The 22,983-nt window shown below is 40.9% G+C and overlaps 1 protein-coding gene across 5 annotated transcripts in view; it reads left to right on the forward strand.

The window, feature by feature from the left end:
* The first annotated feature begins 277 nt into the window (after positions 1-277).
* The window catches only part of UBE4B (ubiquitination factor E4B), a 35,988-nt gene continuing 13,282 nt past the window's right edge, over positions 278-22,983 (forward strand). Inside the window, exons 1-14 of one of the 5 annotated variants that reach the window (XM_048968034.1) lie at positions 278-467; positions 4,404-4,590; positions 9,314-9,449; positions 10,023-10,110; positions 11,945-12,089; positions 12,845-13,073; positions 13,529-13,936; positions 14,781-14,894; positions 18,090-18,231; positions 18,574-18,674; positions 19,418-19,532; positions 20,831-20,914; positions 22,437-22,493; positions 22,848-22,964. In XM_048968034.1, coding sequence (XP_048823991.1) covers positions 444-467; positions 4,404-4,590; positions 9,314-9,449; positions 10,023-10,110; positions 11,945-12,089; positions 12,845-13,073; positions 13,529-13,936; positions 14,781-14,894; positions 18,090-18,231; positions 18,574-18,674; positions 19,418-19,532; positions 20,831-20,914; positions 22,437-22,493; positions 22,848-22,964 — 1,947 coding nt within the window. In that variant the 5' untranslated portion in view covers positions 278-443. Of the gene's footprint in view, positions 468-4,403; positions 4,591-9,313; positions 9,450-10,022; positions 10,111-11,940; positions 12,090-12,844; positions 13,074-13,528; positions 13,937-14,780; positions 14,895-18,089; positions 18,232-18,573; positions 18,675-19,417; positions 19,533-20,830; positions 20,915-22,436; positions 22,494-22,847; positions 22,965-22,983 lie in introns of all 5 variants that reach the window. The other 4 variants (XM_048968033.1, XM_048968036.1, XM_048968038.1 and 1 more) reach the window with 4 other exon arrangements.

A 22,983-nucleotide genomic window follows, 5' to 3' on the forward strand; every position in this document is an offset into this window, starting at 1 on the left:
CCCGCCCCTCCAGCTCGCCTCCCTCCACCTCCCGCCCTTCCCCATTGGCCGCCGCCGCGCGCGGCCCGGCATGCCCGGCTCCCTCGGAGGCCTCATGTGACCCACCCCCAAGATGGCCGCCGCTGCCGCCCTCTTGTTTTGATGAATAATCTCTGCGCGGGGCAACGGCCGCGGCGCGGGCAGGAGCTGAGGCCGCACGCGGGCGGGCGCACGGCGCGCGGCGGGCGGCTCCTTCACGGGGCGCGGCGGGAGCCCAGGCGCGGGCGGGCGGCGGGCCGGGGGCGGCGGCGGAGCGGTCGGCTGCCGGCGGGCGAGGCGAGGCCGCCCCGGCGATGCCCTTGTGAAGTGCGGAGGCGGCCGGAGAGCGCTCCGCGGAGCTGCCCGTCGGCGGGGCGGAGGAAAGCGCCCGCCCTCCCTCCGCGTTCACCATTAAGAGGAAGGCGATGGAGGAGCTGAGCGCGGATGAGGTGAGGCGGAGTGCCGGGGCGCGGGGCCCGGCGGTGCTGCTGTCCCGGCCGCTCGCCTCGGCGCTTCGTTTGGAGCGCAGCTTTGTGCTGAGTGCCGGCGCTTCGTGCGCCTCCCGGGTGTGATTTCCAAAACGATGATCAAATCTTTCTTTTACCCGTAGCGAGACGCTTAAAATACCGCTTTGTCAGAGGAGCGAGGTGCGGACCGCGCGCCTGGTGCCGTTTTGTTTCCTCACCGTCGCTTGGTTGCGGTCCTAAGGCGCTTCATGGCCGATCGCTGCTCTGACCGGGCCTGCTTGGCAATCGCGCGGTTGCTTCTTATTGCTATGGAAGAGCTGGAGTCTGTCAGTCTGTCTATCTGTCTGTCTGAGGACTCCTTTGCACCTCCGCTTTGCTGTTCTCAATGCGGTGCAGCCCGGATCGCAGTTAGGCTGTACAGAAAGCAGCATTCTCACTGAGGTGTTTCTGTCTTACATCGTGTGTGAGTTCTGTCTGAAAACCTCTTATCTGGCAGTAGCCGAACTTGAAATTAGCTGCAAGGCTCCTGTAGGTGAGGTTATCTCCTTATATTTGACTGTATTGTGTGTGGATAACAGATCTTAACTCTCAGAGAGGAGAGATGAATGCAGTCGATGACTGGCGTTGTGATGTAGAATGCATGTTAACTTCAGATGTTTACCACTGCAGTCTCTCGCTGAAGTTTTCTCTGTGTTTACTTTGTTAAAGCACCAAAGGGAGGTGGTGGAGTCACCGACCTTGGAGGTGTTCAAGGAACGTTTGGATTTTGTGTTGAGGGACATGGTTTAGTGAGAACTATTGGTGATAGGTGGGTGGTTGGACTGGATGATCCTGTAGGTCTTTTCCAACCTTGGTGTTTCTGTGATTCTGTGAAAGTTGTCTTTTGTTACAGCCCATGCCAAAACCATCATGGATCTGGGAGAAGCAAAAATCCTCTTTTTGGTGTGAATTTTAGTGTGAGTGCTTGATAATATTGTGAGCATTGGGAACTGTGTAGGAAAAAGCAAAGTCAAGCTGAGTATGTCATGAAGTGGGATAGAATGAGGTGAACCTGGTGTGTTTCGTGTACAGCTGTTGAGTAGTTTGGAGTTGTGCTGTGTGCCTACGGACCATGAGCAACATCCCCAGGAAATGAAGCATGCCTTAAGCTTGGTTAACATGCTGTAAGAATACAAATTACAAGCTGCAAAGAATTCCAATTACACCTTATTGTACAAAGGTGGGATTTCTTCTCTGGCTGCAGAAGTAGAAACATTTTCTTTAGAAGCTCATGAAGCAGTTTCTACTAAAACAGATGTTGTCTGTGAAATTATGTACAAATCTGAGCTGAGGTGCTTGAGCCCAAGGGAGCAGTTCTGCCTGTATGCTTACAGCTCTGCTGTGTGCTTCAGTTATCAGCTGCTTTAACAGGCTGCTATTTTTACATTGGTTGTCACAACATGTCCAGCTAACAGCTTTTTGGAAGCCCATTAATATCAAAAATATATTTCTGAAAGTTACTGTCCCAAGACCAAATGTATCCGGCAAGAACTGTACTAATTAATAACACGATGCCTTTTCCATTCAGCCAATTAGATTTTTTTTTTTTTTTTTTCATTAAGCTTTTAAACTGTGTATTATGGTGGAGGGAAGGTAGGTTATGGAACAAACAGTGCTGATGTAGTAATTGGTACCAAATAACTTGTTGCTGTTGGGCAATGTAGTGACACAGCGCTTGTCATAGGTTGCTGTTGCAAGCAGTGCTGCTGAAATCAAGGGTTAGGCATTGTTGAGGGTATCCTAAATGCTCCTAATAAAATAATAAATATAAAAAAGCCCCACGTGTTACACCGTGGCGGTGTGGTTAGTCATGCAATCCAAAGTGAAGCCAGGTTGTTTTGACTTTGAACTCCCGCAGCTCTGTCACACTCTTTGTGCTACGTGGAGGCAGCGGGCTGCAGCCCAGCTCTATGCAAACACTGCGTCCTGCAGGCCCAGCACGAGGCCCGTGGCACTGTGCTGTGCCCATTGCACTGCCCACATCCTGGCCCATGCTGTGTCCAGGCACAAGCGAACGAACCGGACAGAAGGCATGCATCAGTTCCATGCTGTATTTGCATGCTCCCACTTCAGCCTGATGGCTTTGCCTTTCTGGCACAGCACTGTTGTTTCTTTGTCCTTTTTTCCCCGTAATTATCAAATTTTCAGATCAAATTTCAAGTTTCCTTGAAAATTTTATGTAAACCTGGAGGAGTATGATGACTTGGGGCATCAGAGCAGCCAAACCCAGTTCTTTATCCCTCACCTTTGCGAAACCTGTCTCTCAGTATACTTGGAGTCGATTGATGATTTGTCATTCTTAAGTGGGTAGGAAAATTCTTGAGTTGCTTTGAATTGCAGAATTTTATCTAAAAGCATCCCAGTATCCAGGCAGGTTTCTTCAATATGTTCCCTTCTTCAGAAATTTCTTCAGGGCAGGTTACAGTCCGGAGCATTGGTCTGTATGAAAGGTCAGTGCTTAATGGACTAGGGGTGAAACAAGTGACCTCCTGTTTGAATAATATCGACCACAGCTGGTTGTGACATAGCTCTGGTGTTGGTGTTGCCTTTGCTGTAGGTGAAGAGGTGTGGGGTGGCACAAAAGAGCTCGCTTACCTGCTTGATGCAGAGAGCATCTGTGCAAATCATACCCTGTGAGGGATGTGGCATCAATTGAGTCATCTAGGTTTGACCATGGTTGAGAATAAATGTATACATTTCTTGATTAACATTTGGGTGTATTTTTCTGTGCCTCTCTCTCCACATATAGTTCCAAATCTGATGTCTGATTTAATTTGATCTGTTCTTCCTCCCCTTGGAGTAGTTTTCACAGACCATTATGTGACTGCAGCAATGTCGCATAGACATGGACTTGACACAGATTGTTCTTCACTCTTTACTTCACTCTTTAACTTCCCCAGCAGTTCTATAGGATTGTGAGCAGAAATGCAAACTGAGGAATTACACCAGTGCTTGGGGATCTCAATACCAACAGGGAATAACATGAGCTTGTGTGGGGATTGAACATCTGCTTTTACTCCATGCTTGTTTCCTTTGTACCAAAAGCTTTTGTATCAGATTCTCTGAGGGCAGCCCATAATTATGGATAATTTCTTCTATATTTTTCATTTTTTGCTTCAAGTTTCATAGTTCTCAAATACGAGTTTTGTGAGCTTTATCTTATATTAGCTTTATGCGATCAGAAATGAGGTTTAATAAATAGTTTGCCAAAGGCAAATACTGCACTGCCCCACTGGTAACATGAAAACTGATTTTCCAAAACTCCATTTGGTCAGACTGCTCCAGGTAATGGCAGGTTGCTACTGACTGTCTTCATTTGCCTCTTGAGACACTCCTGCCCAGCAGGTGACAGGTAGATTTCCAGTGTTGCACAGCTGTTTCAGATAGTATTGCATACAGTCCTCTCTTAATAAAGTTCAGTTGGATCTTCTTAAGCAGAATTTTGTTATTAGTGTTATGTGGTGAGAAATGAAGGTAAAGGTCATGTTCCTTTTAGCTCTTTTATTAGATTAACATGGTTTGTTTCATCAAATGCCCCAATAAATCAGGAGGTGTGTTAGAGGTTTTGAAACTGCTGAATGGTAAATGTTAGACTTGTCTTACACAACTGTTAGAGGGATGGACACAGAATTCTCCAGTGCAAATGGGTTTTCCAAGGCAGCAAATACATACTTAATAAATAAGCATCAAGTATTGTTGTGCAGAACAGAGAAATGGCAATAAGAGCTGCAGATGGTAGGTTTTCAAGCAACCTTCTGTATTTGCAGTGTTGCAGGAGGGGATACAGTGCCATTTAGGAGACCCAGCGGTAGAAAACTGTGGAGTGTGTGTGTATGTATGCAAATGAATTTTTCTGTTTGTTTGATATCCTTTGTGCAGATCCGTCGAAGGCGCCTTGCCCGGCTGGCAGGGGGACCATCGTCCCAGCCCAGCACACCGCTCACATCGCCGCAGAGAGAGACCCCACCTGGGCCACCTGCAGCAGCTCCGACCCCAGGGCCGTCCCACAGCCTCGGCCTCAGCGTCCACAGCATGACCCCAGCTACCTCGCCCATAGGTGCATCAGGTAGGCCGGCCTTTGGGGCAGCAACGATTATTGCCTGCTTGTCGGATGTTATTGTGCGACCCCTCACGTTCAGAGCTTGAATGCTGTTACCACTATTTCTGCTATCGTAAAAATAACTTCCTGAAAGAAACACTCTGAATTGGTCACTGAAGGTGCTCAAGTCTTCATTTTACCGAATATAAATGGATTGTTAAAATTCTTCTCCAGGCGTCTGTAAAACTAAGGATAATATTTGAAGTCTTCACCAGAGCTGATTGAGTGTAATGTGCTTTTCTATTGACAAGTAGTACAGTAAGAAAGCCAGTCTCCCCTTTCTCCTTGATAAAAAGTAATTTCAGTCTTGCAACACAATTTTTATTGATGGATTCCTGTGTACTTTTTAGCAATCGGTGCCAAGTTCATTTCTGATCTTTAATTACTGGTGTTTGGCACAATTAAAAGTAGTGGGCTATGACTGTGCTCAACACGAGAATGAAGTATTTGCTTTCTTGCTTGTGTTGCAGTATTTTTGACAAGATGAAGGTTTTCCCAATTCCAGTGTTTGCTGCAGTGAGGACAAGTAGGATATTTACAAATAGCAGTTACTTCAGACCATATGAAGTTCCTTATCTATTAAAATCAGACAAATGCAGAAAGTATGCAAAGTTGGGAGGATCTGAGGTGTCTGGAAGGGGCTGCCTTTTGCATATTTTGCTCTTGTATCCAGAGCAGGCCAGAGAAAAGCTACCAAAAGCATTTCCTGAGCAAATCACGTACGGTTGGAATTTAACGCTGCGTATTGTCGTTGTGATGATAGACAGCAACCCAGAAGCAAAGATGTCTTTATTTATTTTGCGAATAGTACAGAGTTCGCTTACCATGTTCACTCAGCCTGTGGTTACAGGACTATTTTAATCCCTCTTAGGTCTGGCTCTTGCTGAAAGGTGCCTTTCTCTCTGCCTCTCCCCCTGTTGACAGTAGCAAATGTGTGGTGAGGACTTACTCCAGGTGGAAACTAACCCACAAAAAATTAATGGTTAGTTTTCAAGCAGATGCACAATTGTGTAAATGCTAATGCCAACAGAACAGGAGGTGTGGAAGAACCTACCTGAAGCAGAAATGTTCATATCCTGGCAGACTGGTTTATTGTGGTTTGAAATGGTTGTACAATCAAGACCTTAGAGACTCCTGTTGTATGGATTCATCTGTCTGCATTGGACAGTTGCTAATTACACAGATAAAACTTTGATCACAAGAAGCAGAAGGTATCTAGGCAGTGGATTGCTTTTTCCTATAGTGCCAGTCATTGTAGCAATTCAGTAATGTGTATTTGCACATCACAATCAGGGATATAGTTAAACTGGGGGAATAAATCAGGAAGAAAGTGTTCACAGCTGATTATCTGCTGAATTTATTTAGCGTAAATGAGGACTTGGCTAACACTGTGTGCCTTGCAGGAGTTCCTTTGCAGTAGTAGACTAAAATGACTGCAGAGGATTTTAATTTATTTGGACATACAGAAAGCAGCCCCAGCAGAACAATGTCCTTGCAAGCATCAATTTTTATGTGAAGTTGTTTGGGATCAGACTCATACATCAATTTCATGGAATGTGTGCTCACTTATTCCATGTGACATTTTAAAAGTACTTTGGAGATCCTAGAAATAGTGTTTCAGTGACAGCCCTGCATAGAGGGCCAGTGATCTTCATAACTTCTGCATGCTATTGTGCTTGCATTTATGGTTGTTTTTTTTTCTTTTTTTAAGGAAAACTGGAACTTCAGGTGTCAGTTGTTTTATTGTATGCCTCATCCATCACAGCTCAGATACAATTAAATTCTGGAAGATTTATTGTGAAAAGATGGTAGGTAGACAGTTGGCTTAAAGAGGCCTGTTAATGAGTGCTGCAGGTCAAGTTGATTTTCCTGGCAGTGGGAGTGTGACCCCAAGGGAATGCAAAACAACATAAACCCTTGTTTGCTATAGTTCCTTTATCCACCTGTTTGGGAAGAGCTGGGAGGTTTGTGCCTTGGCAAGACTCATGGAAGACTGTCTCTTTCTATGTGAGGTAGTGAGAGAGAACCAAGCTGTAACTGGGATATCTTGAATCAGGGGTGTGCTGGAGTACCTGAAGGCAGCCTTTCCCTGCCATGGGCAGTGTATTTCTGCTCGGTGTTATCTGTGGGGAAATTACATCACTGAAGTTCTGCTTTCGAAAGTTGCCTTTATTTAGTTTGCAACCAGATTGAACGCAGTCCAGAGGCTGTGCTTGGTATTTCTACATCCTTAGGTTCTGTGCAGAGTTTGTGTTGGGCCGTGAGGATTTTCCCCTCCTGCAAAGACTTCCAGTGTCAGAACTGCAATATCCATGCCTAAAATTTCAGGACTGGATGAAATAGTTGTCCATTTAGAAATAGGCTTGACATTTTCCTGTTTCCTGGGTGAAGTCTTTTGCAGGTGTTTAATACTGGCTTATAAGTAGTTAAGTGATAATTCACTTTTCTTGGAGGATCTTGTCTCCTATCTCTTCCTCTTCATAGAGAACAACTATAATGTAAATGCAGCAAGTATTTTGTGGTGGACACCAGTTAGGTGTGCATTTTGTGTTGTCTTACCATACAGCAGTGTACTTTTATGTGGCTCCAGTTACAGAATGTGGCTGTTTAAATATTCTGCCTGTTAAATTCTTTTCTGAATGCCAGTGCAAGTTATTTTTTTCCATTTTTTTATCTGAAGACCTGAGGGGTTTTGATATACTAATTCCCAATCTAATACAAGGGGAAATTAAATATAAATTGTTTCTATGCACAGAAACTTAGAACATGAGTTGGAATGGTGCAGAGAAGCTACTTTTCCTACTTCCCGTGCTGAATTCCACCAGTTGTCTTCTAAATGATATTTTCCTTCAGCATTTTTTTTTTTTTTTTATTTTGAAATGATTTGGGAAGCATTCAGAATGTGTTACTGCTGGGAGCGAGGGACAAGTTGGCACTTCTCAGTAGTGACACAAACAGAGTTGGTGCTGGAATTTAAAAATAGGTTGTGAATCTGGTCTTACACTTCCCACCTGAAACCTAATACTCTTTAGGGAATGTCTTGTAAACAGCAAGCGAGGAACCGAGAGGAGTAAATTCACTGCTCTGTTCTTTTTAAGCAGACAGACTAATACTGCCTTTCTGTGGAGGTTTTCCTTCAAGGAGTTTGGCTGCTGATGTGCAAGTACCTGACATTGATGAGACTACGGTCGCATCTTTCAATTAAAGCTATTTTATTAGTAAACACAACTTGAGCCAGTGTCACTGGATAGAAATTTTAGGAGTAGACTACACTTAAGAGCCCTCTCCATTTAGATGGTTGGAGGACTCATTCAGCTTCCAGTGTTAACACAGCGCTTTTTCTGCATTGCTTGTAATTATACATGTCTTTCCTCATGCCTTTCTGGTCTGTAATGCTTCTCCAAAGAATCTTCATTGCCAAGTGAATCCATTACTTTGTATCTTAAAGCTCGTCAGCTGTTCTCCAAAGCCCTGTTTTGTATTGCTGTGCATTTGTTGGTGTTACACTTAATGGTGCGTGCTGCTGGGACTTGTTGGATGCTTATCTTGTTCTTGTGGAGAAGGAAAAATAGTGATAATTTCTTAGTAAACTGTGGGAGAATTTGTCTAATGGGACAACTGACAGTATTTGTGTTATTATTATTATTATATTTTCTATTACAAATATTATTATTTGTATTATATCCTCACTCAAGCTGACCCCATTGTGATGGTGCTGTTTGGGTAGGATTGACTTGCAGGAAAACCGTGGCAATGTCTTAGGGTTGCACCCAAAGCAGTCGTAGGAGAGCTCAGTTGGCAACCAAGTTCAGCCCTTTGTCTTGCACGTAGGAAGACAAGGCTTCTGCAAGACAAGAGCTTGGAGAAAGCTGTAAGCAGCCTTTCTCAGATCAAAGATGGGACGAGAATATTACTTGGTTCTAGCAGTAAAGATGAAAATGAAGGAGTAGTGTCTGTACAGAGGCAGTTGTTGCTACGTGTTTGTAACCTTCCTGCAGACATTCTGGAATTGGGAACGTGGCAGTCATTTTTGCTGTTTAAAAAAAAAATAAATGAAAACTATTTTTATTTTTTTTTAATGTTATTGATGCATTTGTTCAAAATGCTTCAGAATCCCACTGTGAGCTGACTGGATCTTCCAGTGGTCTGCTTTGGATGTTCTGTGTGTGTTGCATTTTAGTGTATGGATTTGAAGCACTCTTCTCAATTGATGAGACTGGAGAAGGGAGAAAGCATGTTGAGTGAAAGGGCCTAGTGTCCCTTTATCTTCTCTCTAGCTTCTTTCTGAGCACTGTTATAAATCCATGCTAATTGATTAACTTGATGGAGTCAAATTTAAGTATTACTCAAATCTGACATCATTCACTTAGCTGTGCTGTGTGCAGGCTTTAAAACCAAGTGGTTTTCTAGACCTATTTATTATGAAATGAGTCTCTGAGCACTTAATGCAAAATTTGTTTTGTTCTCTGTGTTATGATACAGGTAAGCATTTCTATATTGCTACTGTAAAGAGTGGTTGAAAATACAATTCTCTGTAGTCAAATGTGATTTTTATTAGCATTTATTTCCTGTTACTAAGAATGCTTAACAGAAGGATTGAAAACCAGTATTTCCTCACCTTTTCCATCCGTGTAACTGTGTCATGCATTCTCATCTCTGTGGTAATAATCTTGGTGGTGCCTTTTTTTAGGAGTAGCCCACCGAAGCCAGAGCAGCGAAGGAGTGAGTTCACTCAGCAGTTCTCCATCAAACAGCCTTGAAACACAATCTCAGTCTCTCTCTCGGTCTCAGAGCATGGATATTGATAGTGTCTCCTGTGAAAAAAGGTAAAAATTAAAAGAAATGATGATGATGATGAAAAAATAGCATGTGTAAGCTAGCAAATACTGCACCTTGCTAATCATCAAAAGCATTAGACAAGAAAATAGTCTGCTCTTTCTCACCTCCAACCAAGTTAATGCAATAGTTTTAAATGCTTAAAAATGACACGCTGTTTAGACCATTGTAATTCTGTCTCTAGTCTGTCTTTCATGGTAACTCATGACCTAAAATGATGAAAGACAAAGCGTCATCTTAGATGTTAAATGATGAGCCTATCTGCTGGGAACGATCAAACTGCTCTATTTAAAAGAGCGTACATTATGGAATGTGATGGCTGTGTGGCTTGTATTGCCTGCTGAAGAAATCTAGTACTGTGTTTTCTGAATTCAGAAAAAATGTAATTTGAGAAGTATTTATCAACCTTTGACTTTTAATTGCTGTTTGTGTGTATGGCTGTTCCTATTGCACTGGCTTTTTCTTTGCTGCGTAAGATGACATTCCTTCTGTCAGCATCCTACAGAGGACATCTTACAGCATTCTGCAAGCTGATGGACATTTCCTCTTCTTTCCACTTGCAGTATGTCCCAGGTAGATGTGGATTCAGGAATTGAGAACATGGAAGTGGATGAGAATGATCGCAGGGAGAAAAGAAGTCTGACTGATAAGGTTAGCTTGTTTACGTTGGCCTTTCTCTTCCAGATTACAGATGTGGTTTATTGTAATGTCGGTTGTCAGAATTTCATGGCAAAACTCCTCAAATTGGGCAATTTGGCTCTAACTGTGCCACTTGTTTTTTTCATACATTATCGTAGCATAGGCTTCTATTACGTGTTTATTATTATCATTATTATTAAACATTTTGTGTTTAATTTATGAAGATTTCATCTCTGACTATGTGAATTCTGCCTTTTTTTTTTTTACCTTACTGCATTTTTCCATATTGACATGCTGTTACCCGAGTGCAGCTTTGCAGTCTGTGATGTTCCTTGGTTTTGCCATGTGTTCTCTTCTTTCTTAAAATGGATAACATTGGTTTTTGGAAAAGCTTTACTAGAACTGTTTATGGCTAAGTATCCCAAAAAGTGAAACTGGAACAGGAACAAGGGTTTAGAATTGAGGGCTGATGTAGAATATTAGCTTGCAGTGAGTTCAGCAACCTCTGTTTTGAATGTGCTCTTTTGAGAGGCTTTCAGATGTCATCTATGGAAAAACTTCTGCACTGAATTTCCTCATAAAAATTTATGGGAAGGAAAAAAAAAATCAGGACCTCTAATATCAGAGCTCTATTTGGAATTTCTCAGAAATAGGTTTATTAATGATTTTTGGAAACTGAAGAAAATGCTTTATTTGATTCCTACAAAAGTCATCTATTCGTGTCCGTGTCTATTTTTTTTTAATATACAGTAAGCCTGAATAAATGCTTCTTAAGATACTTTTGAAGAATTTTGCTTATTACTTGTATAGCTTTTAGAAGCATACTGAGTACTGCTTCGTATACTATGTGTGCTGAAGTAATGCTGTGTAATAGGATTTTCTTCTTAATGTTATATGAAAATAAGAACATTTAGCTATTGAGGTTTAGACAGGAAGTAGAACTATTTTAAGTAGAAAGAGGAAGAAAGCAGATACAAGGCTTTAATTCATTTGTAAGATTGTCCTCTTTGTCATTTGATTTTAAGGTCCATGTGAAATAAAGCCCCAAAGAAATGGGACGTTGGGGTAGGGAAGTTTCTACAGTTCTTGCAATGCTCATTAGATGCCTTCTGTTTATTCCCAATCTGTCAGTAGAAGGCTCTGCTGGGAGAAGCCTGGCTTCACGCCATCCAGCAATAACCCTGCTGCAGAATCCTCTCCAGTCAACTCTTAGCTGTAAAGCAGGCAGCTGGACAGCTTGCATTGTGCTGCTGTGAAATAAACAGCTTGGAATCGAGGACAGTCTTCAGTGGGGGGGACTCAGTGGAAAGTAAAGTAAAGCTCTGCCAACTTGGCTCATTTCCTTGTAGCTTTTTGATGTCTCCAAATACGTAAGTGAATAGGAGACAGTGTAGACCTTACCTACGAGCAAAAATTTTTCTATTGCCTGGTTATCTGCATTGGAAATGGTATCAGTAATAAAGCCTTCTCTGCAGAAGTAAGTTTGAGAGGTAGAATTACATGAAAGTCTGTACAGTAGCAGTAGAGTAATAAAGTCAAATAAGAATGTGTTGATGACTCAGCATCTATGGTTTGTGAAATGGTTTGAATAAAAGCATCTGAAAAGGTGCTGATAGTTGCTGGAAATCTCTGTGCAATCAAGGTTTACCATTGCGATGATGTGATGTCCAATTAAGGGAAAAAACTTCTCTGTGTTGCCCATTTTTGTCAAGCTACATTTTATTCTTCCCCACTTCTAACAAGCTGTTTAAAGAAGACCTGTGCGTGATACATTTGTGACTTGACCAGTGTAGTTAAAACTAATGCAAATAAGTTGATTTTATTTTATTTTTTCCCCCTAACGGAGGAACCTCTGTCTGGGTCTGAGGTATCCGAGGAGCAAGCTTTACAGCTGGTCTGTAAAATCTTCAGAGTCTCTTGGAAGGACCGAGACAGAGATGTTATCTTCCTGAATTCTCTCTCTGCTCAGTTTAAGCAGAACCCAAAAGAAGGTAGGAATCGGAGCTGTTTGCACTGTTTGAGGTGGTTTCACTTGGGTGGCACGTTCTTTAGCTTTTCGTCTCTTTGCTTGATTTCAGTGTTAAGAAAAAAGTTCATCTGATGCCAACGGTTGTAAGCAGGAAATGGGATACCCAGAAAGGATCATGGCAAAGATTGGTCATATTTTTTGGTCTAATCAATCATTTCAATCTCACTGGTTATTTCTTTTGTTGTCACACCAACATGATGACACTGCAGTGTTGCTGGATCTTTTCAGAAAGCTTTTATTCACTTACTGGGTTATCATAATCAACATTTAATGGTCCATGTGATAAGCTAAGAATTTCAGGCTATATTATATAATGTTACATTTTACCAGTTATAGATTCAAATTTTTTTTCTTATCTGGCACAGGTGGTTGGTTTTGTGTGCGTTCCTCTTTCACAGCATGTCTTGCCCAAAGCAGAAGTAGAGTGGGAAAATATGAGAGATTGACAAGACAGTGAATAGTAGCAACATCAGGTCACCTATGATCTTTGGTACTTTCCACAAGAGTTATAATTATGTGTAGTTGTATCTTCACAACCTAGTTAATACAGGCAACAGTAGTTGTGAGCTTCAGTTGCTTTTGCTAAGAGAAGCACTTGGTTCACGCGTGCAAATTACTGTCCTTCTTAGTTGAAATCTCTGATATTTACATCTCTGACTAATGTGTAGTTGAAGGCAGCAAACAGGAGTACTAAATCACTTCTTTTATTCCTAACAGTGTTTTCGGATTTTAAGGACTTGATCGGACAGATCCTGATGGAAGTGCTGATGATGTCTACCCAGTCAAGGGATGAAAACCCGTTTGCCAGTCTGACAGCTACATCACAGCCAATTGCTGCAACTGCCCGGTCTCCTGACAGAAGCCTGATTTTAAACACGGGCTCCAACCCAGGAACCAGCCCTATGTTCTGTAATGTGGGCTCCTTTGGTTCCAGTTCATTATCCAGGTGACTTCTAACTGAATATTGATCTCACTTGAGTATTGATTCGTAGAATTAGAGAGGCATAAAAATATCCCAAGAGCAATAAGTAGAATAGATTTTAGAAGTTTTTTGCTGTTTTCCTTGTGAATGTCCCTGCAGTCTCACCCTTTTTGGTTATATTGCCATGTCTAGAAGCATATTTGACAGGATAAAGCCGTGTAGCTGTTCCTTCTGAGAAATATCCCTAATTTACATCAGCGGAGGCTGAGGCTCTTAATGTGTGAATTGCAACATAGTTTTATTTAGTATTAATAAAATGGATTAATGTGTGTGAGCTGCAGAACCAGAACTGAAGAGTCATTTGAAGGGGAAGGGCATCTGCTGCTCATTTTATCTTTTTCACCCTTTTTCTTCATATCCTAAATGATTGCTTTTTTTTTTTTTTTTTTTTTTTTCTTTTTCCCCTGTAACTGGTTTAGTCTCTATGGGACTAGTCCAGCTCCTACTACCAATTTCACAAGCTATGTACCAATGACTGGTTCATCTCTTACCCCACCAGCCAGTTCAGTTGCCACCACATCTGTGCCTTCCATTACTGTCAGCTCTCACCTCACAACAACCAGCCCTTCTTGGACCCAGCCTTCCTCTGCGAGGTACCGGCCATATACTGTTGCCCACTCTGGAGGCTTTTCAGCTTCTTCTACCCCGCGTTCCTTGAATATTTCCATCCCAGCTAGTTCAAGTCCTCCAGTCATGGCTGCTAGCCCTCCAGCCGTGCTGCTCACTGCACCCAGACAGAGACCCACCACCATGGGTCCGCCTTTGTTTACTGCTTCACCCAGTACCTTGCGCAGGCGTTCATCTTTACTGAACAGGATTCCTTCTAGGTATTTCACAAGAACAAAAGAGTTTTAATGTGTGCTGTGCAGGGTGTGGCATGATCGTGCAGTTTGGAACAGCTCGTGTTTGTGCTGAGCTTACCCTACTCACCTGGAGTTGATTCTCTGTTTCATTTTGTGCTAATACTTTGACTTGCTAACATGCACTCGTTGCCAAAAATCCGTAAGCTGTCTCTGTGAGCATTTGAGGAGTAATGCAGTTACTTTAAGGGTAACAATATTGTGTCTATTTCCTGCTCATTTTACATCCACCCCATTTAAACTATTATGATTCTATGATAAGCTATTAGCTTTCTGTTCATCTGCTTCTGCTGGATAGTAAACCAAGCAGACATCCTGCTCTGAAATCAGTTTTCTCAGTAGGACTGTAGCTGATTTGCTGAAAGCTGTTAAATGCTGGACTGTGTTAGGTTTGATTCCCTAGTGCATATATTTAAATTACAGATTAGTCTGTTTCTGTAGGGTAGGCCAAGTACTACTGCATTCTGTCTCTGGCTGCTCCTAGAGTCTCTGTTCGCTGCAGGAGGGATAACTGAACAGGCAGGGTTTTGGAGCCACTGCTGAACAGTTGTAGCTTAGAACAAATTTTGATTCTATAAGATCTTCAAAATTATTTTTACATTTTTTGGTTGTGAATGTATGGTGTGAATATGTGAATAACTCATAGTGTCATGGAGCATGGTAGTATTGTCTTAGTTTTTACTAATGTGAGCTGCCTGGCTGCATGCTTAGAGAAGACAGTTTTGGTAGACTTAAAAGAAAAGCTGTTTGTTCTTTCCTTTTGGTGTAAAGAAAAGCAATCTGATGGCCTTTTTCATTTCTGTTGTGGTAGTATATACGACAACCCTTTCTCCCTCCTCTTCCTTGGCGTTTCTGATGTGTCTGAGGACAGTAGTGACGAAGAAAATGAAGATGATGATTTTTCTTGTGTCCAGTTTGGGTCCAGGTATTGGAGCAAGAGAATGTAACTTGCATGTCTGGTTGTGTAGGAACTAACAGTATGAGTAGTGCCAAGTGTTTTTCAAAGTAACTTGGGAAATGAGTAGAGCCAAGCAGGTGACCAGGGTTGTTTGTACGAAGGTATATAAACACATGTAATGAATGCTAGTTAGTCAGCTTGCCTTTTTTTTTTCCCTTTGAAGAGATGACTGGGATTAAGGAAATGTTAATCATGCTGCCTTTTAAGTTTAATGAGCACAGTTTCTGAAATGTTGTTTGAGCTGAACTCCTCATTGACTGTGTGTGAGTAGGAGGGGTGCTATTTACCCATGGTTGTAATTTTAAAACCAGTGGTACATCATGTTGCATATTCTCCTATAAAAAACTGGAATATGAGGATATTGGTTAAAATGTAATGGCAGAGAGCCAGCTGATGCTAAGGGAGTTGTTCTGCTGTCGATTGCTTGGCAGCTGAGATCTCTCCTCTATCTGATAAAGAAAACACCTGAAAGTTGGAGCTCCTGGGGACTGTGGCTGTTTGTGGTGGGTTGCAGGGTGTTCTGCTGTAAAACAGAGGCTCGGGAGTCATAGAGCAAAAACCTTCCACTTGTGTGACTCTGAGATAGGTGGAAACAAACTGAGGGTTATTCCTCGTTCTGTTTGGAGGCTGCAAAAAAAAACAACTAACACAGCCTGCAGGACACCAGGCATGCCAAGGAAAGCAAAGCTTTTGGAGACGTGAACAGGGTAGGAGCTTTAGTTTTACCTCCCATTGCTGAGTGTGCCTGCAATGTCTTGTCTGATGTTGAATGTTTTCCCATTAAATATGAGGTTCTGGTGTGAAAAAAGGGCAGCCCTCCTTCAGGACAGTTTGTCATATCCCAGTGGTTTGTGTTCTTTGTTGATGAAAACGTTTCTTTTCTTTGCCCTTTAAAATCTGACGCTTCATCTTCATTGCATGCACAGCAACTTCTGAGGAAATGCCTGATTCTTTTGGATCAACTCAAATTGGAGAAAGGGGATCTATTTTGTGCAAAACCATGTATTTCAGGAAAACTTTCTGAAAAATGATACTTCTGTAGTCTTGCTAGTAGCCAGAACGTTTCCTCTGAACATTCTGGTTCCTAATTATGATGGGTAGTGATTTGGAGATGCCCTCTGGCACGTTGTCTTGTTCTAATAGGCAGAGCCAGTGGCAGTTTCCTAATGTCTAAGGGCAGCACAGTCTGAGTTATAAGCTCTACGTGCATGGTAACAACTGGGAGGGAGGGACTGCTTCCAGGCTTTCAATCCTTTGTGAAGTATTTTAGTTAAAGCAGAACTGAAGGAAAAGCTAATTGCTTGAACCTTCTAATATTAGACCAGGTCTAGACTTTAGGAATTATTCTGGGATGTCGGGGAATGCCCTAAAAGACTTGGTATGAGATAATCTTCCCCCTCCAGTGTTTGTCTGTGGTTATTCCTGTGGCATGTTGGGATGCTACAGCTAAAATCGGTTAACTAGAATACCTTCTGCTGGCATCTCCTTTTTTTCCTTTCCATCTGATTTCAGATGAGAGAACTTGGTAACAAAGGTTTATGCTTTGTTTGTGTGCATACTTGGAATTTGGGTTTGTTTTTAGCCACTGTTTTTTTTAATCTCTTCAATATTAGCAGTTTTATCTTAATATTACATTGAGTTGCACGGCCTTTGGTAGGGATTTCTGCGGCTGCTGTGCTTCTGGAATCTTGGTTTCTTTATTATGTCCTGGCATTCTACAGACAGCAATAAGATGTTAAGTTATGAACACAGTGACTGTACAATTATGCAACAACTTGCAGACTGAAAATAGCAAGGCATTCAGTGTGTGTGTGGAGGATGTATGAGGTCTGCATTGGAATAACTTCAATTACTGCTGCAGTGAAATCATTAACAGAATGACTAATTATAGAAATAGTAGTTCTAATATAAATTGCTGTTCTTAAAAGAGAATCTTAAAAGCTGGATGTGAGAAGTCAGGTCTAGAAGAAGCAATAAAAAATGGAGGTATGGTTTCATGGTAACCCAATACTACCTCATTAGAGATACATTTTACAAGGGTTACTGTTAATTGCAGAACTGAAAACAATTCTCTCTGCAAAAGAAACTTGTTACCAGAGTTTTTGTTAGCTCAGCTGCCAAATGCTTATCAAGTGATAACCTTTGTGTGATTTATTGATTGGACTGTAAAGCTTGCGCAGTAGCTTTGTACAGCTTGATTATTACAGCATAAATTATTTTACAGCGTATAGGAAGTTACACTTTGTAGTCTGAATGTGTTTTTTGAAAGCTGCCTATAGGAAGAAGTACTGTTATTTTCTCAGTTCAAGGTCTTGGACTTGTAAAGGGGTCTTCATTTAAATCCACCTTAATTTTGCACCAACTTTCTTCAGTGAAGAACAGTAGCAGACCATCCACATGCTTTTTTCTTTGTGGGTTTAGTTTCATGTTTACAATACCGCTGTTTTAATCTTTTCCCCTGTAGCTGCATTGCTTACCAACATGGCATATCTTACTATAAGGGAATCAAAATGAACTGAGTTGAAATTAAACAATCTCAGATGTGGAAATGATAAATGAAACAGTTGCTTGGATACGTAGCCTCCTGTTTTTGATTCTCCTCCCTTGGAATACATAACATGATTATCTGTAGCTCTCATGTGTAAGCCAAGGTCTCATCTTTGTGCTTGGAGGCTTTTACATTCTTTTGGCAAGTTTGAGAGTTGGTGGAGGTTCGTAACTTCTTGAATGTTGTAGACAGAGACCACAGGAGCTGTGCAGAGATTGCATCACTGCATGGAAGTGTTGTGATGTTCCAGGGGTTATAGCACTGTTGACATCAAGCGTGATATAAAGGCTGTTCGCTTCCAGTGCTGCTGTGTGATAAAAAGGTTGATTCCCATTAAGTTTTTGTGCCTTATTGCCACTCTGATACCTTGTTCATTTAACAGAGTAATTGATTCTTTGGTCGTGTTACAGTGCAGCTGACTTTTTTTTGAGTTGGACAACCCGAAAGGGAGAGCTCACAGAAATGGTCTTAACTGTTGAGAAGGCTGTGTGCCTGTTGGAATGGAGTCCTCAGAGAACTGACAGGTGGTCAGGAGCTCGTGAGTTACTTGGTTGTGCAACACTAAAGAGCTGGATCTTACTCTCTCTTTCTTTTTCTGTGTGTGTGTTTTAAAGTGTGGGAGGCTCTGGCAGCTCAAGTGTTTGCGATTCCTGCAGTGATCACTTCACCATTGAAAACTGTAAGGAGACAGAGATGCTGAACTACCTCATCGAGTGTTTTGACCGGGTTGGAATAGAGGAGAGAAAAGCACCAAAGGTACATTTAAGAACATCATTTTGAGCTTTCTATATGTTTTACATACCTAAAACAGGCAGAGCTAGAAGTTACTTTTCCTCTTTGGAGGGCAGCCTTCTGCTGCTTTTTATTGGCATTTATTCCATGTAAAGCATACTCCTGTGAGAGGGTTCTGTATTTTGCTGTAAGCTTTTGCTTGTAAGGAAAAAGGAACATACAGCTCTTTACGTATGGTCTGAAAGACTTTTAGCTGTAATCCTGCTAATCCTTGCATATTATATCCATACTGCACAAATGGAGAAATTGATCATATTTCCTGTTCTGTCTCTGAATTTTGTGTTAAAATGACTTTAATTTTGTCAGATGTGTAGCCAGCCAACAGTGAGTCAGTTACTGAGCAACATACGATCGCAGTGCATTTCGCATGCTGCTTTGGTGCTCCAGGGATCCTTAACGCAACCAAGGTAAATACAGCTGATGGTGAACAGGAAAGTTAGATTGTTCTCTTTTGAGATCTATCTTTTTCTTCTGAAGATTAGGTAAGGAAACTGAAGATCAGTTTTTGGAGCAGGATGCATGTATGTGCCTGAGGAATCATTTATTGCTTTACCACTGGATAGTGTTATTCCCTCTAATACCTTCATGGAGAGAAGTTTAAGTTACTCTGGGTTTGCTTTCAGATGCTTCTACTATCTCGAAAGCTGCAGCAGTTATCCTTTGTGTTTGAGACTAGTTCCGTCTTTACATGAACCAATGTTGACGGTGGAGTAGTTTTATGTATGTAATAAAGAAAAGAAGATACTTCTTCAGAAACTTAGGGAGCAGTTAAAAGCAATGACTGCATTAATTCAGAAAACACTAACTTTAGGTTCTTAATGCTAGTCCAACAACAAAAAATGTTGTTCTTTCACTAGTTGAGCATAACAAAGGGTCCTTTCATGAGAGAGGAGTAAAGGGAGAACCAATTACTACTCTGAAGCCATTATTTTCTTCCAGCCTCATTAAATGAAAGTGTGATGTTGGCAGCAGCATCTGCTTCAGAATAATCTCTGCACAAGTAACTACAGAAGGCAAGGCTGGTTACTTCTGAAAGGAGCAGGTGTCCACATACTGACGATCTGCTTTCTGGCACATCTTCAAATGTGCTGACTTGGATGTTTTTCCCGCGTATAATCAATAGCTTTGGATTTCTTTTGCACAAATAAAGGTCACTGCAGCAGCAGTCTTTGCTGGTACCATATATGCTGTGTAGGAATCTCCCATTTGGCTTCATCCAAGAACTGGTGAGAACAACTTACCAAGATGAAGAGGTGTTCAAACAGGTAAGACATTAATTAAGAAAAAAAAAGAAATAAGTGGAATTGTAGGATCTTAACTACTTGCCATATCCAGGGGTGCATTTTCAACGGTTTATTCTGCATCTCACAGTTCTAGATCTGTTATTTCAAGGCCTAACAAACTGTTAAACAAGTATAGTTTTTTTTTTAACTCATTTATAATGTTATGAAAAGATTGACTTTCTGTGATTCTAGTTATTAAAAATGTATTTGTTAATAAGCAGCACACGCTTACGTAGATGTTGAAGTGTGCTGACTCAGCATGTCTGCATGCGGTGCTGATCTATGTTACAGGGTTAATCTTGAGTTTTTATCATTCTGTTTTAATACAAAAATATTAAAAATATGCAAGCCACCACACTTCAGTAATTATTATTATTTTAATATCTCAAATAGTTTGCATATATGGTACTTAGAACATTTTATAAATTATTGGCCTTTTCCAGAGGATGTGACTGAAAAGCAGAAGCTTATCCTGTGTGTCAGGGTAGTACTCTGAGATGATGCAAATTTGTAACTTATACGTTTAATAATTAAGACACAAAATTAGCATGCTTCTGGTCCATATAACATTAAAGCAGGAGGTCACAAAGGTGGTAACAATCTTTCATAGTAGTATTGGGCAACTCAGCTATAAAGATATTTATATACTTTTAGACTTTTAGAATAGCATTTGATTTCTCATATTTTGAAGAAAAGTTATTATCTAAAACACTGTTACTATCTTTTTGTGGGGGAGCAGTTGTCAGAGTGGTGTGACTGGGGCTTAGGGCTGGGTATCATTACTTTGGTTAGTAGCTCCCTTCATGTTTCCTCTTTTAACATTCCATTACTGCTGCTTGGTATCTTTACTCTTGCCACAATTAAAATTTCCCAGCACAAAACCAACTTGGTACATGGCAGATTGAAAATCTGAGCAGTGTGATTTCCTCAAGCATACAGGCAAACTGGTAATTGTCCCGAGAGCTGCCAACCCATTGGAGACCTTGATGGTGCTTCTGCGTGTTCATGTGCATAATTAACATGCAATTCAGGGATCTTATTTCAGAGCTTTAAGCAAAACAGTTGGCTGAAAGGTGGGTATTTTTAGCATTGATACCCTTATGCATTCAGGCATTGAAATGTCACTTGACATTGACCTAACTAATAGAAATTCAGAGAGAAGGTCTTTATTTTTTCTGTTGTGTGCTTGCAGTATCTGAAGAGTGAGTGTGCATTTCATGCAGTTGCTTGGTCATTAGAATTATTTTTTAATTATTTTATTTATTTGTTTGTTTTTACAGATCTTTATCCCAATCCTGCAAGGCCTGGCTATAGCTTCCAAAGAGTGCTCCCTTGATAGTGACAATTTTAAGTACCCCCTTATGGTAAGGACTGTTCTTTTCTAGGAGATTTGCTTCATGATTACTGGTAATAGGCAAATTCTATGCAAGCTAATGTACTTTGCCATTTTTGGACTGTGTTTGGTTAATTTCAAACTTCATGCTGGAAGTTATGTGAGTGTAATGCCCGTAACACCTACATTTAAGGCACAGCAGACTTTGTGTAATGGACTATTAAAATATTTATCTGAGTTGCTTTACATAAAACAAATCGAATGTAGGGATTTGGTCATGCATGCCAGCTAAACACAGTGGATGCTAAACTTCTGCAAATTTAAGTCTGGGAAAGAAGGAATAATATCCATACCAATATTTGTTGCTCTTGTGGCAAGTTAAAATCTATTGCATTAGAATCAACATTATATGGATTGATGGCTGTGTGCTGTAGAAAAATACTGTAATATTCCCTGGCTGAAAAGTTTTGTTGTTGTTTCTTTTAAGTGCATATTTTAGTTCCTAGATTTTTCCCTCCTGCTGCTTCTATTGACAAAACAAATCTTTTGAACACCATGCTTGACCACAGAAGAGCAAGCTAAATGCTTGACTAAACTAAGCGTTGTCAGCTACCACTTCAGATCTTAAGATCTTCAGTGAATCATGCCAAAAAAAGGCTGTTCTTCATATCCTGGGTTTCATTTGTACCTGGGGAAATAAACTTGCCTGGGATGTATGCTGGAAATCAAATGAAGTGACTGGAGCACTTCTGCAAAACAGCCATCTTCTCTTGTTCGATTTTCCTGTTGTTCTGGTATTTGCTGCTCAGTCACTTAAATTGCAAACTGTTGCAAATTCGTCAGGAGGAGGAGGAACTATTTGAAAAAAGAATTCAATTTTGATAATCCTTAGTTGCACGGTGTTCACCAAAAGGTTGGAATAGTAGTGACCAGCTGTGGTGTAATTGAAGTATGACAACATGTAACTGGAGAAGTGGGATATGTGAAAGCCTACAGTATTCTTGTGTTTTCAAAATTGTCTGTTATAACTACTTTCTTTTTTCTGTGCTGCAGTGTAAAGTGAGTTAGAGATCTGGGATAGGATTCTTTGTTTCTGGCTACTGTGTTCATCTGACATTTTTCCACTCTGACTCAAAAGACAAAGGCCTTGCTGTATGTATAGTACAATTGCTCTATTTATTATTGTTACTGACTTTTATGTGGCAGTTCAGGAGTCCAGCAAAGACATTGTTATGTTCTGATCAAGCAAATAATTTGCACAGCTAATTTTGAAACAAGTGCAATAACTTATTATGGTGTGAGACATTAGCTTTTTTGAGACAGATGGAAACAGATGTAAAAACTAAGTAGGGGAGCAGGGTGTGCTCTAGTATTTTTTGGACCTCTTCACCATTTGATGGAATTTTTTCCACTGGTTAAGGGAAAAAAGGTTTGATTTATTTTATTTTTTTTACTATTTTTTTTCCAGCTGTTTATTATGTTCAGCTTATTATTCTTAAGTAAACTGTCTGCAAATTATACACAAGTAATCTTTTTTTGCAATTTTCTTATAGGCATTATGTGAACTTTGTGAAATCAAGTTTGGAAAAACACACCCCATGTGCAGTTTGGTAAGTGGATCTAAACTGATTTTTCTAAGTAAGACTTACTCTGTTGATTAATGTGTTCCATGTTGATAATGTTCTTTATAATTCTAAAGAGCTGCTGTGATGGTTAATGCTCAGTGGTAGCTTAAAGTAGTCTCGTGATGGGAGTCCTTTCTCCCTGAGAATGTAGAAGGGCTGTTATGAAAGTGACTTAGATTTCTGAAATACCAAGGAGATGTTTCCATTTAGATCACAGCATGACTGAGTTTTGAAGAATTGAGGCTGTGTGGTAAAACTCTGTGAGGTGACAGTGCAGGTAAAGGAGTATGGCTGACATGGCAGCTTTATGATCAGTTTGCTGTTTCTCGTATTTTCTAGGTTGTCTCTTTGCCCTTGTGGCTGCCTAAATCTTTAAGCACAGGTGCAGGAAGAGAGCTGCAGAGACTTTCCTATCTTGGAGCCTTCTTCAGTCTCTCTGTCTTTGCTGAAGATGACGTAAGTGTCCTAGAAGGAT

This window comes from Lagopus muta, chromosome 21, assembly GCF_023343835.1.
Source record: "Lagopus muta isolate bLagMut1 chromosome 21, bLagMut1 primary, whole genome shotgun sequence".
In the NCBI taxonomy this organism is placed as follows: domain Eukaryota; kingdom Metazoa; phylum Chordata; class Aves; order Galliformes; family Phasianidae; genus Lagopus; species Lagopus muta.